The sequence below is a fragment of the Accipiter gentilis genome, chromosome 4, assembly GCF_929443795.1.
Source record: "Accipiter gentilis chromosome 4, bAccGen1.1, whole genome shotgun sequence".
NCBI lineage: Eukaryota > Metazoa > Chordata > Aves > Accipitriformes > Accipitridae > Astur > Astur gentilis.
This window is the reverse complement of record NC_064883.1, coordinates 24,923,518-24,942,638: the sequence shown is the minus strand read 5'-3', so window position 1 is coordinate 24,942,638 and position 19,121 is coordinate 24,923,518. Positions and strand designations below refer to the sequence as shown.

General features: G+C 39.1%; 1 protein-coding gene across 3 annotated transcripts in view; it reads left to right on the top strand.

Annotated features, from left to right (window-relative positions):
- Nucleotides 1–19,121, top strand: part of RSU1 (Ras suppressor protein 1) — a 111,704-nt gene that overhangs the window by 35,467 nt on the left and 57,116 nt on the right. For all 3 annotated transcript variants that reach the window (XR_007505774.1, XM_049798091.1, XM_049798092.1), the window contains one exon: nucleotides 11,648–11,780. Coding sequence is in view for 2 of the 3 variants with exons in the window: in XM_049798091.1 (XP_049654048.1) it covers nucleotides 11,648–11,780 (133 nt within the window). In the remaining variant the exon portion in view is untranslated. The remainder of the gene's footprint in view (nucleotides 1–11,647; nucleotides 11,781–19,121) is intronic.

The window sequence follows — 19,121 nt, the reverse complement described above, 5'->3', positions numbered from 1 at the left end:
GGGTATATTTCCAGAGAACATTACACTGAAGTCTAGATTTGTAACTTGTGCAACTTGCAAGCATGTTTACTGTGCAAAGCAATGTTCTTGCTTGTTTTTTTAAGTATATAGGCAAACATTTACGGAATGGATTTTAGTAAATGGAGCACCAGGCTGAGCTTTGGAGGGCTTGTTTGAAATCAGGTAGCAGCAGGCCACAGGCAAGCATGAATCTGCTGAATGATTAGAAAAAGTCACTTCATCTCTGCAGCCCTGTTTTCTCTTCTGCAAACTAGGGGAATTTAGAGAAGCACACCTTTGCAGACAGTTTTAAAGTCTGCCAATGAAAGGTGGTATGTGAGTGTTACACCCTAATGAATGGCCTGCTAATTCCATAGTCACCATCTGAGGGGAAAACAATTTTATCTGCTTTCTGAGTTGTCCCACCTAAATTTTTAAAATTGAATTATAATGTAAGGAGAACTATGCAAATACTTTGTGCTGTGCATGTTGGATAAATAGCTTTTCAATGAGCAGGTCCTATTTGCATTAATTGGAGGTACTGCTGTTCCACTTAAAGTAAACAATCTTTCTTCTCTCATTATCACTTTCATAATTAAAGGTGCTGAAGGCTTTTGACTGGCTTAGTTCAGGCACTAGTGGACACCAATGAGTCATTAGATGTTCATTTGCCAGTGAGATGGGCACAACATAAACACCAGAATAAAACAGTGTATTTGAATGAGGAGAAGTGGAGGAGTACATTAAACTGTTTTTTAAAGGTAATAGAAATAAGTACAGAAGGCGTGGAGAGTAGGGTATGAGAAAAGGCCACAGGCATTGGGATCACAATTTTGGAATGGAGAGAGATACCAATAAATAAAACCCCGCAGCCTGCTCTTAATTTCACCTGATGTGATTGAGCATGGCACACGCCAGTAAGAGGGCTGGGGGGGGATCAGTATTATCCTCCTCTGTGTTTAGCAGATAATACCTATCACTAATTTAAGAAAAATATTCTTGCCCAGGAGGAAAAGAGGGGTCTAGAAGAGTGCACTGGTGCTCTCCGTGAGGGTGCCTGTCTGTAAATACAGTACTTGTGAGTGGTGAACGCAGGAAATGGCCGGGAGTAGGTGGGTGGAATTTGCAGCTTGTTTTTATCGTTTGTCTCTCAAAAATGCGTTCATGAGGAATGGTGGTGGGCAGTCATATATAAACTTTAAAGAAGCACTGGCATTTTTTTCCCTAGCATTTAAAAGGTTATGTGCTGCATTGCGAGACAAATAAATCATGATTCACTGCAAAAACAGAGTTGCAGTCAGTTATATAAATTGCCAGGGAAGCACTAAATCTGTCACTTTGTGTATTCTGACCATTTAACAATTGGAACGGTGTTTGGAAAGAAAGCGGTGTAGAAGCAAGAACCACGTGAAGTGGCAGATGCAATTAGTAAGATCAATGATGGTGGTTTAAGTTCATTGTATGGTCATCTGGGTGGACCCATATGTGCCACACAAAAGATCTTCTTAACAGAGTCAGCAGTGTAAAAGTAGTATATGGTGCAGAATATTCACAAAGTAGCTAAATTCACAAAAGTTGTAGCTAAATGTAAATTGCCACCCAGAGAATATAACCAGCTTATCTGTAGGTTTGCATTTTTGGTGTGAAAACAAATGGCATGATTTTTAAAACCCAGATTCTAATGTTGGCTGTGTTCATTACCCTGCCTCCAACACAGGTTTGTGCACACATACATGGAGTTTGCTCATGTTTATGCATATGGGAAGAACAGTGATTTCTAAGGAGGCATTTTTAATTACCGTCCTCTTTTTCTAAAACTGAATGTTGGCATCAGTGGCTTTTAAGTATTCTATTCAATACTATCTAGTTTATCAAATAATTTCCTCAGGTAAAGGGAGACACTATCAAAACTGTTAAGGTAGGTACATACTTGAAAAGTGGTAAATTCAAGCTCTTTAAAAAAGAAAAAAAAAAAAACTTTATGGGGTAAGTAGCCGTGTTCGTTTTTAAGGACAGTCAAACATTTTGTAAATTAAATCTGTATGTCAGAATGGCTAAGTAATTCTTTCATAATTTTTTCATTTTGAACAGCTAAATTATCTTCTGTGGATAAAGGATTGGCTTTAAATGGAAAGTTCAAGGAATCCTGCCAAAAGTCTCAATATTTCCATCACAGGAAGGCATTTTAAAATTTAGCCTTTTGAAATGACTCTAGAGTTTGTGAGTGAATATTATATTACGCAAAGTAGTTGCTGCAGTTGTTTGTTCAAGTTAATATTAATCGAAATAGCAGTTTACTTAGGTAATTATAACAGACATGTGCAAACATAGGAATCACTTATTTCACAAAAGATATTTCTTTTCTAAATATACTTGATGTAAATGCCAAACTTTTCTTATTTCAGTATAAACTGTCACTACACCCTGCCTGTGTCATAACACAATGCTGCTCAAACCTGCAAATACAGGTCTGTGGTGCCTGTTAGAAGCCTGAACATCCTGGAGCTCTTTGGGCATCAGCTCTGAGCACTGGAACAACTAATTGATACCTTGCAATTTTAAAAAAACAAACACCTGTTTCTACTTTTGGAACTAAGGCAACTAACTTTACTAAACTTAACAGTGGATAAACAAAATAACTTGTTTTCTAGGACTACTGATGTAGCAGTTGTTAGTTAAGGAACAATAGAAAAATGTACGTAGCAAGATGGGTCAGAGACAGTTTTTTTATGTAAGAAAAGCATCTCTGAAAATTTGTGAATATTCTAACTGTGTTTCTCATTTTAGGCTTATTTTGTGTTACAATATGAAAAAACCACTGCCACCAAACCCCACCACTTTTTACGTAGTTAGAAACCAGGCTGATTCCACAGAGTCCTTGATGGGAATTAAGGTGTATGGGAAGAGATGACAACTTTGCAGTTTCATTATACACAGAAGGATGTTTTCTATAGCCCATTATTTAGATTTACACCACAGGCATTCATTTCCTTACACTGCTGTAATTCTTGCCAAACTTGCCAAGATTCAGATTTGATCTTATATTAGTTTTTAAAATATGCAAGTCCTACTGTCACTTCTCAGATGACTACAGTGTGTGTGTAGGCTTTCCTAATGTTGACTGTACTCTAAGTACCATCAGCATAATAATGATGTTTCTGTCAGCAAATACTTCATCTGTTCCATCAGAGCTGTGGTAGGTAAGAGTACTGTAATTAGAGCCAATCTGAGCAAATGTTATATTTGTTGTTAAATTTGGTTCATTTCACGTGTTCCATAGTACTTAAAAGTGGTTTCGCTTTTCTGAGTACTTGGCAACCTGTGTTTGAATGGAAGTTTCAAAGGTGCAGGGCAAAAGCAATACAATGAATCCTTTTTGAACTCATATTTTTAAATTAACTAGATTTTGGTCTGATAGGGACCCTTCAAAGAGAGAATGCTCTGTTGAATTTCTGTGTAATTGAGAATCCCAGGGGAGTTTCTGAGATTGGAAAAAATGTGCAATATATTTCAAAATAAATTGGGATGTTGATCTTCTAAACCTGTAATATTTCCTATGCCATTAAAACGTCTTTGATGTTAAACTACTTTGACATCACATTAATTCCCTTTGTTCCAAAAACCATCTGCCACATAGTGTGTTTCTTGGGTTTCTTCACTGGGAACATTTAGCAGTGACTGGTGGTTTGCCCCTTGAGATCCCAGTCAGCGCCGGACATTTGTTACGCAGAGCAGTGAAGGAGATAGTATTTCCGGCACACTGTGTCACCTTTCAAAGAAAGGAGTCCATGAAACTTAGCGATACTTGTAGGTCTTCTAGTAAAGGGTCTCTCTCTTACGTTAGGAATGTGGGAGAAATGAATTTAATCGAGTCGTAAGTAATTTGAAATAATTTTAGAACGAGTATAGGAAACATTTTGAAGTAATTTCTTGGATTTTTGTCAAGATGCTGTTTCTTCTGCCGTACTACCCACACAACGGCATCAGCTGGGCTAGTTGCCTTGGTACCTGAAGGCTGTGTGTGGTGGATTTTGGCTGTTGAAACAGCGTGATTCGTCATGTGGAAGTACAAGCCGTTAGCAGGGAGTTGTTTGGCTAGGACTGCTTTGTGTGCTGCATTGAATAAGTTCCTGGCTTGTGGCTTTCATCTGTGAATGTTAATATTATTTACTCTTTCTACTAGTTGTCCTGCTAAGGTCAGGTTTGTTGTGTGGAGAGATGGTAGAAATTGCCAGGGCTCTCCCCTTGTTCCCAGAGAGTTAACCACTCCTCTTGTCACCTGAAAATGTGAGTTTGCCCAGCCAGCTTAGGTCTATATTCTGCCTCTACGTAATACCTGAATTGTGGTTTAAGGGAGAAGTTCAGCATTTCTTCCATTCTATTGTCTTTCCCAGGCTTCATCTTCAGTCCTGTCACATTCTGGAGTGGAAGTCTCCCTGTGCCAGACTCCCCATTACGCTTTGGTATAATGATTCTGGCTGACCTTTGCTATGATGCTGGAATTTTGTATAAATATCTCAGGTCTAAATTCGCTTTGTTTTAAACTCTTCTGTGGAAGGTCGAGGTGAGACAGTGCTGGAGAGTAAAATTATCTTCCCATAGAATTTTAATAGGGGTAGCTGAGGCAATACCAGTTTGCCCTGTACCACTTCACCTTTACATCCAGGGTAAAGAATTCAAGATTTAGTTAGTCAGCTTTTACTTTATTTAAGCTGTGGTCTTTTTTCTCAGAGTTGAAGCAAATGGAGTAGCTATTCTGGGATCACACAGAATAATGAGAGTCTTTAACCTATCAAAGGGAAGAGTGAGAGGAGACTTAGCTGCTGATCCTCACTAACTCCATGAGAAGGAAGCACAGGTCATCTTTCTGCCATGTAGGTGGGCAGAAGCAGCAGCAGCAGTGTTTGAGAACTAAGGCAGGTCAGGTCAGCACTGAAATAAAGAGTGCATTTTAACAGTGATGAACCATTTGAACAAGACACCACTAGCAGAGTCTCCATCTCCTGATGTTTTTCAGTCCAGGTGTTTTTCTGTTTGAAATGTCTTTGTTAAATTTTTCAATTACTGAACTGACAGAGATCTACTGTTAGATGTATTCAAGCAAACATTCAAGTTGGGGTCTAATCTCTGAACTCATTATTGGAAATTCTCATTTACATCTAGAAGTTGTTAGAATAATGTGTGATGTTACAATATCTGTGTTCCTGGTTTTTGTCCCTGAAAATAATTCTAAAACTGAGGATGGGCTTAGGCTTCGGTGGTTGGCTTTCAGATTGCTCGTTCAGCCTTCTCTTACCCTGGGGCTTCCTGTCTAATGCTCACAGGTGAGGCTACAGACATTCCCATCTGTTTGGTGAGGAATGCAGTCAGAGGAAGACTTCCAGCCTGCTTCTGTCTGATGGATGCTCTGGAGTATCTGTTTAGTTTATTTGTATGTACTGAATCTGACTTCTTGACATTTGAGACTTGAACCTTTTCCCCTGTTAAGTAAAACCGCCACAAATGCTGAAGTGCTTGGTGACTCCAAGTGATAACAGTTAGACCTTCTCCAGTACAAGAATGTAGGGGCGAGAGGGCAAAAGTGTTGCTGGGATTGATCTTTTGGAGATGCTTCTGTCTAGGTTTGGATTTACTGTTTTTCTTTTAGTGCAAAGAAACTCATCAATAAGCAAATGTGTATTTTTGACATATGCTATGTAGCTGTGGATTTGTTTATCATACTGAATATTTCTGTGAATATTTCTACTGGTTCCAAAAAGATTGAGTCACACTTCACTTTTGTACAAGAAGTCTTTGCTCTCTGTTGTGTTACTGCTCCTTTGTAACTACTGTTTAAATCTATTCTCTCTGTGACTAATCCCTCAAAAGTGATAGAGGTCTTCAAAGCAAAGATGATCTTACTTGTTTATAGGAATGATAGGAGTTACCAATACACAGCTTACATGTGCTTAAGATTGGAGTAAAAATCATTTGCTTTTGATAACACTTTGTGGCATAGACATCAGTATGTATTTTCATTTTTTTAACATAGATATTAAGACTTAATTCACAATTATATTGCTGGTATCATTTTTATGACATAATAGTCATGATATTTCTTCCACCCCTACACTTAAACCAATCTCTCTCTCTGTGGAGACAAAGCACATGCCACAAAAGTAATAAAAATTATAAGCCCTGTAGTGTAAAGCAAATCTATAACAAGCCAGGACAGACATATTTTTACATACAACCTAAGTTTAAATTTGGTGTAGTGGATTGATCCCTTGCTTAGCATTTAATAAAACAGGATTCAAGGGTATTTATATCTAAATAAAGCAATACAACTAATTTTATTCCTCCTGTCCTTACGTACAACAGTGAGAGAGTAAGACCTTTTTGTTGTAAAGGGAAAGGACATTTAAATTGCAGTCTTAAGAGTAATCACTGAAAGGGGTGTGTTACAGCCTGAGGACTCTCCTTGAGGTCAGCGCAGTAGAGTGTAGGCTGGAAGGTGAGTCAGAGTATCAACGGGTTGCAGATGTGTAACAACAGTATACAGGCTAAAAATTATTTCCATTGATTTTAATGAAGCTCCACTAGGGATGAATTTAAACCATTGCAAAGAAGCGTTGATCTGGCATTTTACAGCTAGGATCATGTTTCTTATCCTGAATGCCAATGTTCAGTTCTCAAATGTCAGAGTTGTTTAATTACTTTATTTCACCTTTTAATTTTTGAAAGTATTTAAAGTGTTGCCAAGGGGCGTTCGAGTGGAAAGGACAAGTCAGGTTTGTGTTCATTCTGTTTTCTTTTGTTTGTAGTGAAGTAATGCCTATGCACACTAGTCGTGCCTTACTATACCGTAAGTATAAGTACATTAGGTAAATATTATGCACTACATGTATCCTACATCACAAAAGGGTGAGGGGCTTATAGTTGCCTATGAGACATGCTTGCAGGCTAGATCTAATGGACAGGAGGAGCCTGGGAAGTCTGGAGACACCCTTGGTCAAAGCAATAGGTAGCATTATCACTGGCTCTGACACTTACTTCTGCAAACATGACTGTGGGAGGCAGCATTTTATTTGCTTTTATGAGCTCTTTTCTGACCTTTGCAGGCAGTTGAGCAAAATACAAATGTTCACACAAACCACTTACTTCAACAGCACTGAAGGAAAATAACAAAAACCATTAACTATCATGTTTTAGAGCAAATGTAGGATAGATTTATTGAGGGAGGTGCAGGGACACTGTAGCTGCCTTTTCCCTTTAACATCACTCAGGATGAGGTGTGCCCACTGTCATACAAGATGTCCCTTCTGTCCATCCATGGCTGTGGGAGCTCTGAATTTAAGCAGTGATAAATGGATGGCATAAGTTAGAATACATTAAAATTAAAAGTATGCATACTTTGATTTTGCCCTTGGATTTTCAAGGGTTTGTTTTGGTGTAGATCTATTTACTGGAGCTTCCAGGTGGCAGCTAACAAGAGATTTGGGTAGCAGGTAGTTTTCAGGTCTGCACAGCTTACTAGTTAGGCATAGGAGCATTTAGTTTTTAGGGTGGGTTAAACACGGAACTTCAGTCACACTGATCCAATCAAACTTAATGGTTCAGGATCATCTTTAGATGCAATGAGTGCTGCGGCAGAAGAAAAAAAGCCAACATCAGGTATTTCTAAACCACAGAGCTGGCTCCTTTTAGAACGCTCTTGGTCATTCTGTGCAGGTCGTCCACAGCAGTCAGCTGTTAGACCTTTATCTCTTGTTCCTCTCTTTTCCAGACTCTGTTCTCTTTTCAGTGTCTGCTCACTGGTAGCAGCGTATGTCCACTTTGCATTCTTCCTACATGGAGATCTATGTCTGTGCAAGATAGAAATCGTAAAAAAAAGTATCCTTCAGGCTTAGAAATTAGAAGGTTCTTTAAGCATGCTAGACCTGGGTTCTGGGATATATAGTTTTCATTATATATTTATAAGAATAATTTTAGAAGCACTCAAAAATAATTTGAAAAACATTCTGTGATCTAGGAAAGGGGCTGTGCTGACTAGTCTTAAAGATAGCCTTCTCCTTTCTTACCAGAAGCGTGTGACTGTAATGCATTTCAGTGGAGTTGACGCTTTCAGTATGGCAAAATAGCAAGAACTTTAAGTCCGTTATGAAGAAACACAATTTTAGTCTACCAGTTATGCCAAATTTTAGAGATGATAAACAAATATTTTTTAATAGGCTGATGTGCATGGAAAGAACTAACCAGCAATAACCAATGCAATCTCCAACCCTAATGCATTTTGTGATTGAATCTTCAGTACTGGATTTTTACTAGAGGCAATTTTGTATTTTGCTTACTAAAAATATCCGAGGGATTTGATGTGATCTGTGTAGCAGAACAGTGTATAAATTTCCTAAAGGCCTGGGGATAGTGTTCTGCTGACGCTACTGTTAGACAATATGCATGAAGGCGCATCTGCCATGGCTTTTTCCCTGGTCCGTGGCTCTAGTGCTGCAGGGATGGAATAACAGCATTTCTTAGCACACCGCTGCCGTAAAAAAAGGTCTAGGCAAGGAGACTGTTCAGGGTGGGAGGGGACGGGGACACATCTGTAAGGTGTCCAGCTGCATAGCACTCCTGCGGTGAGCCTGGTACCAGAGCCATTGCTTCAGGCAGGTTTGATCATCTCTTCCATGCTGCTGGGTTCATCTCGGTGCACTGGGGCAGAAGGGTTCATGCAGGGCTCCCATGTGTTTGGTTACCCCACCACATACTGTTCCTGAGGTCTCACTGAGACTGGCTTCATGCTTGGGACTCCTGGATGTTCTGCAGCCAGAGCAGAATTAGGTAAGCCCTTGATTCACGGATGGTTTAGCTGTAAGCACAGAGAGGACACAGGATACGGCCCCAAGCAACGTATGGTGATGCAGGAGTGACACATTTCCTTCCTGGCTCACTTCTAATTATGTGGTTTCTTTGTTCTCAAGTGGCTTGCCTTGTGGCAGAAGTGTTAGACTCTTATTTCTTCCCTAGTGCTGATGAGGTGGGTTAGGCTCTCTGAGACTTCTTACCCTGCCTAACTTTCTGCCCATTTCTGTCCTTCATTTCCAGATGGAAATTTCGGTACCAAACGCGTCGGGTGCCCTGTCCTTCCTGCTTTCTGTGAGGCAGTCCTCCCTTACTCTTCTGCAGAGGAGGACCCACTGTCTGCCTGGTGCTTGCCATGAGGGCAGATGGCTTGTTCCTTTTTGCACTACAACACTTGCTTAAATTCTTCACTTAAAAACCCTGGGCTGTGAGGTGGCAGCTGACCTCTCGCTGCAGCTGTACGTGGCCGGTGGTGTGGGCTGCCAGGCCAGCTGCTGCCGGCAGGGCTCCCAGAGGGACGTCCTGGGCAGCAAGGGGGTGGATTTCAGGGCGGATGGTGGACTTCCAGGTGCCCCAATTTCCTCTGTAATTAGGTTAATTTTACCCTTAGGGCCTCTGCCTGCCTCTTACCTCTGAAGGTAAAAAGTAATATCTGTACCTGCCCCCAGAGTGTTTTGGGGAGAAACAGAAGACAGAGGAAAATTACGTGATTGCTTTGGCATGGGGACCTACAGCTCATTTTGATTGAGAAGTCCTCTGTTTGCTGTAAGGCGTCTTTGGCTTTATAGAATAGTATTTATTACAATTACGTTGAAATGAGCCATGTGGTATTTGGAATGGAAGCGGGCAGTGCGCTGCGGGGATGGAAACATACAGCAGTTTTCCCTGGGCGATAAATTTCTGACACGGCTCGGGATGAGAGGATTCAGCTGAGACCCTGGCTACTGAGATTTTGGGAATGTGTGACTTATTCCTGTAAGCAGCATTGAATTTGACCCATGATTGGGCCAAGCTTGCCTCCCCAAATTTAACTATTTTTGTTAGTTGTACACGGATTGATCATTTTACCTTGATGCAGTACTTGCAGAGCTGTAATTACAAGGGAGTGCTTACAGCGTTGGCAGTTTTGGAGAGCAATGTATGTGGGGTTTTTTCAGGTAATAAAATGGAAAATCCAATTTGCAATTGCAAAGCAAGCCCCTGAGTGACACATGATCTTCATAGCAGCACTGGTCAGAGGGTTACGGCTAATCACAGTGCTGGCTTGCTTCCCTGGTGGCCTGTGCCTGAAAGCTGAATAGCGAGCAGCGTGAGCCTGTGCCTTGAGCCAGCATAGATTTAGACACACCAGTTTCTAGCTTATTAGGTCCTCTTTGTCACAGTACTTAATCCTGCTTCCTGATTCTTGTTAGACCAGGGCTGCAGAGTCCCTTAATAAAGGAGATGGGTGCGAGGCTCCTAACGAGGCGCACTGAAGCGTGAGGCAGCAAGGGCTATTGCCGCCTGACTGACAGGGGTGAAATGCTCCCTGCCTGTTGTTATTTCAAAAGAACAGGCCTCAGACAGCTGACAGATGAGCTTGCTAAGGTAATGGTAACTTGTTGGTAGGCCAATATGAGATGCATGACATCTGTTCACCGGGTATAATGGTCTGTCTTTAATTGTGTTAACCCTTTTTACGGAGAGAAACGCATCAGGGATTAGCTGTAACGTAGAACATGCAACTGAAATGGCCAGCAAGCACACAGCTTGCAGCAGTTCCTATAGCGTGCATGTGTGCTCATGCAGCTTACACGAGTGCTTTTAGTTTTGAAAAGCTAGCACATCAGGTTGATTTCAGATTTCTCTGACAGCTTGGCTCAGTCAGTCTTCAAAACCTTGTAATTTTTCTTTGTTTTGTTTCCTATAGTTAAAGATTATTTTATTTTTTTTTTATTTGTTACTTTAGCTTTCTGGGGGAAGTGTAGGCCTCTCTTCATTGTAAAATCAACAAAAATAAATGTTAAATGTAACACAGATTTCTTACTTTAATTTAAAGAACACAAGAAAATATTTCAGTGGCTAGACCGTCCTGTAATTCAGCCTGTTGTATCCATAGTCATGAGGAGTTTCAGTAGAGCATGTACTGTTTTGGTTTTGGGTGGTAAACTTTTATAAGATGAACAAACAAAACAAAACAAAAAAACCCCAAGCAAACCCCTAACAGGTCTCTTAAGTCTTCCTGTCAACAGAACAGGTAAAACTGGCATGTTGCAAGAATGATGTTTTTTGTTTGTTTTTCTCAGTATAGAGAATTATAACCACAGATCAGTGGTAGGATCTTGGTACAAACAACACATTGGGCACTGGGAAGGCAAAAAGCCTGTTGGGCATTGCTTGTTGACATTATGCTTGGAGCAGTCATCAAGAAACGCTTTGCGTTGCTAAGCTTCATCAGAGCAAACTCCTACCACAGCATCATTCTCCTTTCATTCCTGCAAGCCATACTGGAGAGCGCCCAAGAACTATGCACTATTAAGCCCTGCTTAAAACTAATTTGATGAATAAATATTATATGCAGTGGGCCGAGTTCAATCCTGCTGTGCCATATGTAGTAGCACTGAAATGAACAGGGTGGAACTGTATCCGCCATGGTGGGAACTACTGTGTCCTCCTATTCCCCTCCGCTAAGACTGAAATATTTGCTTTTATTATGGTTATACTCTCTGAAACGAATGAAGAGTTTCATACTCACAGCAAGATATTTCTTTCAAATTTTTCATATTTTGAATTGTATTCATATGCTGTTTTGTTTAATCCCTTTCAGGTAATTTGGATTTGACTGGTCAAAAGCAAGTCTTCAAAGCAGAGAACAATCCTTGGGTTACCCCTATTGCTGACCAGTTCCAGCTGGGAGTATCTCATGTTTTTGAATACATTCGTTCAGAAACATATAAATAGTAAGTATACTGTAGCTATGTTGGGCTTTTTTTTTTTAATTTTTTTTTCCCTGTAGTTTGTTTCGCAAAGTGTTATCAGCTACACCCTTCTTTCATAATCCATGCAGTAGCTTGGTATTCAGGGCAAATATGCAAACCTGTACATTTATATTAAGGAATTTTGCTGACAAGAAGGTAGCTAAATGGGATTTAGACATTTTGGGAAAGCACAGAGACTGTTTGATATTGTCCTGCATTTGTTATTCATTTCTAAGAGCTATTAAGTAACATGAGCTGTAAAAGAGCAAGTATTACAAGCCTTTGAGAAGTACTAATTTTAAATATGTACACTAAGGTTTTATAGATTGAAATAGATACTTGGTAACGTTTTTGGATGCAGGTTGTTACATTTTGAAAGAAATGTCCAGAATTCAAACCTGTTTTGATCTGGACTGGTTTACAAAAGTCTACAACCCTGGTAATTCAAATTCATACTAGTACTCTCTTCAACAGTGTAACTGGAAAAAAATAAACCTCACACTGGGACTTCTCCGTTTTAATTCAAAATTCTGTGTACAAATACTAAGCATTTGTTTAGGAAATAATGTCTGTAATCATTCAGTGAATTGAAATATTTCTTTTCAGTAAAGATTTCCATGTTACAAGTCCACAGCAAAACTTTAGATGGGAAGTTATTTCCAAGTGTCTGACAACAACCTTGATGCTGTCTTTCTAGAAGCAATAGGTAGTACAACAGACAGGACAACCTCTAGTTTGGAAAGTTAGTTTTTGCATTCCCCTTTATGTAAAAAATATATTTTAATAATTTAGAAGTATTTCTGATAATTTTTTTATATGGTAGCTACCTGAACTCAATTACCAAATCCAAGTATTCACAAGTGAAGGTTTTGGGATTCCAATTAACTGAGATGTAAATTTCTATATGAAACTAAATGATCCAGCAATGGCTTTTGTAGGCTGTTTTTCATTTACAGAACTTAAGTGAAAAGGATCACAGATGGGAGAGTGGTTACAAAAATTGTGTGTCTCAGAAGTGTCCTGATATTTATGCTGTAATATGTGTTCTCAAGATAGATTTATTCATAGATCTAAGTAGGCTGCAACACCCTTCTTCCAGTAGTACTCTGTACTACAGACATGGTGTAGGGAAACAGCTATCTCCTCTCTTTAGACCATCCCTGCCCCACAGTCCATTGTGTAGCTGCATCTAGATTTCTTGATAATGTTCTGTAATTTTTTTAAATCGCCAATTTTATATTTCTGTTTGCTGAGCAATGTAGATTAGGGACCCTCATGCAGTTTTCACAGGGACAGTGCTGGGCATCATGAGGACAGCAAAGTTTCAAGGACTGAAGTGCAGTTTTGAGAATATTTGACCCATATTCAGTTTTGGGTTTGCGGGGGCTGTTGTTATGTATCTATAATTAAAAAAAAAATTTAAAAAATTTACAACTGTGGACATATTAAACTGCTCTGGCAACTTTCCTTGTGCAATCAAAATTGACGTAAAGGTTCTCCATTTCATCATTTGCCTCAACTATTGCTCTTTGTTTTAACTATTGTTAACGATTGTTCCTTCCTGAGGTGTAACAGTATCTTACTGGCTAATGGGCTGATTTTGATTTTGTCCGCAGTAAATATTTGAAGCCTGTATAGTTAACAGTGTAAGCAAAAATCAGACTCTACACATTAATAGGGGGAAAAAATAAGATCATAAATCTTTCCATGGCTCATTCATGGCTTCTATTTTGATCTTAGAAGCATATTCAGTTAAAAAGTCATTATTTTCAAAGATTAGTGATGAAAACCACATGTATGCAGATGTTAATAATTAGATGCCATTTTTTATATTCAGCATTTAACCATTTTATATTTAAAACATAAATTAAAAATATCTGTATAATTTTGTTAGAATCCCAGTAGCAACTTCTTTTGATTCTTGATTGTACTTGTTTCACATGATATAAAGAGAGAGTTTTGGATTTTCCTGTTGAAAAAGATTGTCCCTTTTATTTCGAGTTTCCTTTAAATATGTGATCTGAGAATTCTTTGGATGCCACCTGCTACCGACATTTTTCTGTTGGCATTTGATTTTAGGTGTTAAAACTCATGAACAATGGTGTAATCTAAGTAACAGGTCTAGTAGCATTATTGTGCACAAAAGCAAATAAGCTGTGAACACAGAAGAAATGAAAACTCCATTTTGTGATGAAATTTTTATCTTTTTCCCACTAACAGCTATACACCACCTTCAACTTCCTTTTTCTTTCATAGCCTATATCCAGGTACTGTGTCTTTTTTCTCGTTAAGCAAATCACAAGGTTGAGATGTGAATGTAGTAATTTTCTCTGTAGATATCTAAGTAAGCAAAATTGAGCTCTTGGGGTTTTTTTTTGATCATTCAGCCAACAGAAAAATTTAAAAATTAACTTGCAATGTGATAGACCCAGCCAGCTTAACTTTTACCCTCAGACAAAGCAGTACAGTTAAATGGGTGACTGGATAGAATGCTCTTTATATAACTTCACTTACAACACTGAGAAGAGAGAACAGCTCACATATGTTAGCAGCTGACAAACAGATCAGTAAGTTTACTTTCAGGTACTTTCATAAACCAGGAACTATGCATCTATATGGTGGATGGATTTTGAGCTCCAGAGATGGTAATTGTCTCCCTATGCCCATTGCTTTTGCTGGCCGGTTGGAAATATTGATTTTACTTTGTTTACAAGTCTAATATTAATCTAAACTAGCTAAGACATGGTATGCTCATAAAATCGCAAGTGCCATGTTTCAGGGCTTAGCAAGTTATGTTTCACTAAGTGGGTTTATGTATGCTAATACAGTTTATTTTGTGTTTGCAATGACTAGAACATCATATTTACTCAGTTGCTGTTATCTCAGCCACAAAGTGGTAACTCAGTAAGTCTTGGCAATGCACTCACTTGCAGTCACGTTACTAAACCTCAAGGTTTGTACTGATGGCTGGCACAAGCCATAACTGTACACTGCAGTCAATATCGGAGATTTCTGTGAGGCTGGACTTGTGAAGCAACTAGCAAATAGATCACAAACCTCTTCTTTACTTTGTGAAATGTACTGGCTGTTTCAAGCATATTTAGTGAAAAATTATACCCCATTTTTAGCCTTGTCTTAGGATATTCATGCTCTGGTGATTAATCGGTAAGTAGGGATGACACCCATGAGGGATGATTATGTCTAAAGATAAAATGTCATTTGTCTCGCATACTTTTACATTTTCACACTCCTGTTTTACATGGTGCTCACGCACCAAGTATAAAACTGGAGTTGCACTTTACTTCAGAAGTGTGTTAGCCTATAGGACCCTCAGATCAGCTCTTCTTACTTTGTAGCTTCTTTCATTTCCTTTAATTTCCTTACCTTTCATGAGAAATGATGCCAGGTGATTTTTTTCAACCCTCATTTTTCAAGGAAGACTTGTGCTGACAAAAAGATGGGCCGTATATTGTGGCAGAAAATGTGTGTGGAGGGGCTCTTAATTCTTAACAGGAAATTCAGCAGCTCTTGGCACTTGCTGGCTTTTGTTGGCTAAAATACGCCCACTGCACATATCATCCTGTGACAGCATCATTTGGAAATAGGTCAGTTTGCCAAGTATATAATGGTTCTTAATCTCCGACTGCCGTACTAACTTTCTGAAAGTTAAGTTAGTAAGCTGAATTTTGGCTTTGATTCTATATATACTCAGAAGGTGCCATTAAATTCTCCGTGGGGTGTCACGATAGTGTTGAAAAGCAGTTGAAGAACTTGCTCAAACAGTAAAGGGTAATGGCAACCTCATCTCCTCAAAGGGCTTAACTAAATGTTGTACTTTTTATTCATGCCTTTAGTCAACTTTCAAAGTGACCTTTATGTTGTAAGCATATTCTCAGAGGGTCTTCTCTGTCTAGGGTACTGACAAAGAAATGATGGATTGTATGATTTAGTGGTTACAATGTACTTAGACAAGTGCAGACAGACATAAAAGTTTGAAAGAAAACAGTGAATTAATCTCCTGTGAAGAATGGAAATCCTGTGATGCTCGTCAGGATCACTGTAAGATAATTAGTGATTTCATTAAGATGAGGTGAAGCTGAGACGTGCAATTGGTACCAGTGGGTGGGTTTGCTTGCTGGCATTTACAGCAAGTCAATCTGGAGAGCTGCTCTTTGGGTACATTTCTGGGATTAATCGTGTGCTCTTGATCAATCTTCATGTGAAACTTGCTCTTTACCTGTTTGTTCTTGTAACAGAAAGGGTAGTGATTTTGCTTTTATCACAGCAGAGTCTATTGCAGTCATCATCACCTAATAGTGTAATCTCAGCTAAAGCAAAATAATTTGCTGGGTCCTTAGTGCTTAGAATAGCATCCAGACTTCTAGCGTTCTTAAGCTGCCGTTGAACCCAGCAGTCACATTTTAACACTTTATTTAATGATTGCGGTGTCCCTGTTTGACCTCCTTATTCCAGTGAGGCAGAATTATGATAGAACAGTCACTGTTTATTAAGTTTCTAGAAAGCAGTTTTTTCCACACAAGGCAGGCAATTTGGACTCAAGAGTCTCAACAAGATGTTTTTTGAAAGGAAGTTGCACTTTTCACATTTTCATCAGGAAAGGCAGTAGAAGAGCAAGCCATTTTAAAGACTGATACATTAACTCTTAGCAGAGGAAATGGTTTGATAAATGCTATGCTGAGCATATATCGTTTGGCAGCATTGGAACATAGGTTTCCCTGGGCAGGCTGCTCTGGGCTAAGCATTGTAATTGAAAACCTCATTTCATCAGCAGTGACAGTCTGGAAAAATCCACTCTTGATTCAGTCCTCTATTTAGAGACAATCTCCCCAGCTTTCTTCCTGAGAATGAATTGTTGTACTGGACCCCCACTATTATGTAGCAGCTGCTTCCAGGGCAGGAGACACTGGTCATGAAGTAAGAGATTCTTCTTCTGGGTTATATTAATGAAGAGTATTTCAGCATTTATTTTTAACAACTAGAGGAGACTGGCAAGATACTCAGAGTAATGCACTAGAATACAGATAGTATCTTGAAATAACTCCTGTTCTTATTCCACAGTTGTTAAGCCTGTTTTATTTCAGCAGTGTGATTGGGGCTGTCCAAGACCTAAAAGTGATAATCAGTAAAACTACCTATCACGGAGTGGAAAAGAGGTCAAACAAGTGAAATATCCATGTGTTGGTGTTTGGGAAGCATTCTGGGATAGTGGGAATTGCTAGCAGTTGAGGTGGAGGCATCAGCAGGTTGAACTGATAGGAGGAGAGATTGTGCTGGAATGGTGTTACTTGTGCAGCATGGTCATGGACCTGCAAGAATTCAATTTTTTTGTTAGCACGAAAAGGAGTATTTAAGTGACATTTGCTGATAACACAAAGCTAGCAGCACAGAAGAGAATCAGCACACCACACAGCAAGAATTAGCAAATGAAGAGGAATGCTTGGGTGTATTAATTGCAGGTTTTCTGTGAGCCACCAGTGTGACCTGCCGGAGTGAGGGGAAGAGGCAGAGAAGCACAATCTCCAGAGCTGGGTTAAGAGAGCGGAAATTTTCTAGTACAGAAAAGGAAATATTACGCAGTTCTGGTCATCATGTTCAAGAAAGATGAATTCAGGCAGGAACAGGCAAAGTGAGGAAGGATAATGAGATGATAAAAAGAATGAAGAGCCAAGAGGAGATTTAAAAGGTATTTTGTTTATTTAGCAAAGCAAGGACTGATAGCAGAGATCATTGCTGTCATTGGGAGGGAGAGGGGGAGGAAGTTGCTTCATTTAAGGCATAAAAAAAAATGGTGGACATAAGAACAAATACAAATAAGCTGGTCAGGTGTGTATTTAAAGGAAGGTCTCTAATTATTAAGTGAGCAAGGTAATAACCTTCTGATAGAAATAGCCTTCTGACAGAAGAAGTGAAGGCCAAAATCTTGTTTGTTTCAAAGTAAGCACTGATCAATTTGAGCAGGGATATATGACATGATTGCCTTGTGGCAGAGGACAGCATGTCTGTGATGCAGGCAGACCTTTGTGCTCCTGTATTCATGTCTCCTGATTTTTTGAGTGAAAAATTCCGATGACCACCCCCACCATATATTAAAGTAACTGCACAGTGCAATTGACATTAAGCTAAGGAAGACAAAGCTCTGTTGTCTGTTAATATAAATAAGGCAAAAGATTATTTTGCATATTCCTGCATCTAATAACTTGTTTAAATAAACATGCATGACAGTATTGTGCAATAGTTTAAAATTACTAAATTTTTTAATAACCTAATAATTACTTGTTATACTTCACAATATTCCTTTCTCCACCTAGACTGAAGACATGCATAGAGAGAATGCTTCTCTTTGGCTGTTTCTAAGTAAAATTAAATAACTTGTATTATCCAGTCATCTAATCTTTTAACAATATCAAAAAGAACCAAATTGAGCACAGTATGATCTCAGCAGTAATTTCTGCTGGTGAGTATTCTTGATGCTCTGGGGGAAATGAAGACCACAGAGAGGAACACAGATCAATTGCTTTAACCATCTAATGTAGATTTGATTCAAAGGAGTAAGGTTAGATGCCTCAGCTGTTTGTATGGCGCACAGAGGTCAATGAAGATTTAAAGAACTAGGATAGTGTGAGTCTACCCTCTGACTGCCCTAGAAAAATAGGCCATAATAAATGCTATTCTTCTTCTATACTTTTTCTTTTGTTTTGTCACTAGTATTCTTTGGTAATTTGTGGAATAGAAGGCTTCATGCATTAGTTTTCTCTTAGGCTCAGCTCTACAAGTATTTATACTTCTAGAACAGGTATTCTCATTGTTCCTAGAGGGATTGCTCTTGTGCATGTGCTCATAAGATGAACCTTTAGTAAGTACTTCTTTTCCTTTCTCATTTGCACAGTGTGGATGTCCTGGGCCCTGTACAAGAAATAAGATGGTGTTATGTGTCCAACAGTCTATTGCTGGAGGTCACTTCTATATCTCAGTGACTTTTTAGCCTGGCATCTTTACCATTTGGCCCCTGACGTGGATGCACTATCTGTGCCAGTGGTAGCTGTGACCTCATGTAATTTAGGGTGGTTTCAAAGATTGGGTAAAAATAGTGGAAAAGAGATGACCTCAGTGATCTACCTTAGGTGAGATTCTCTGAGATACTGCATCTCCCATGAAGATGAGCTCACGGCAAATTAAGCTTCCCTCAAAGGATGGCAGGAAGCAAGATCCATCATAGCTAAGAAATAAACAATTGTTAACAATTCTGGTTCACGCATTGCGATCACGTACCAGTAAAAGATTTTAATTAACCAATAAAAATCT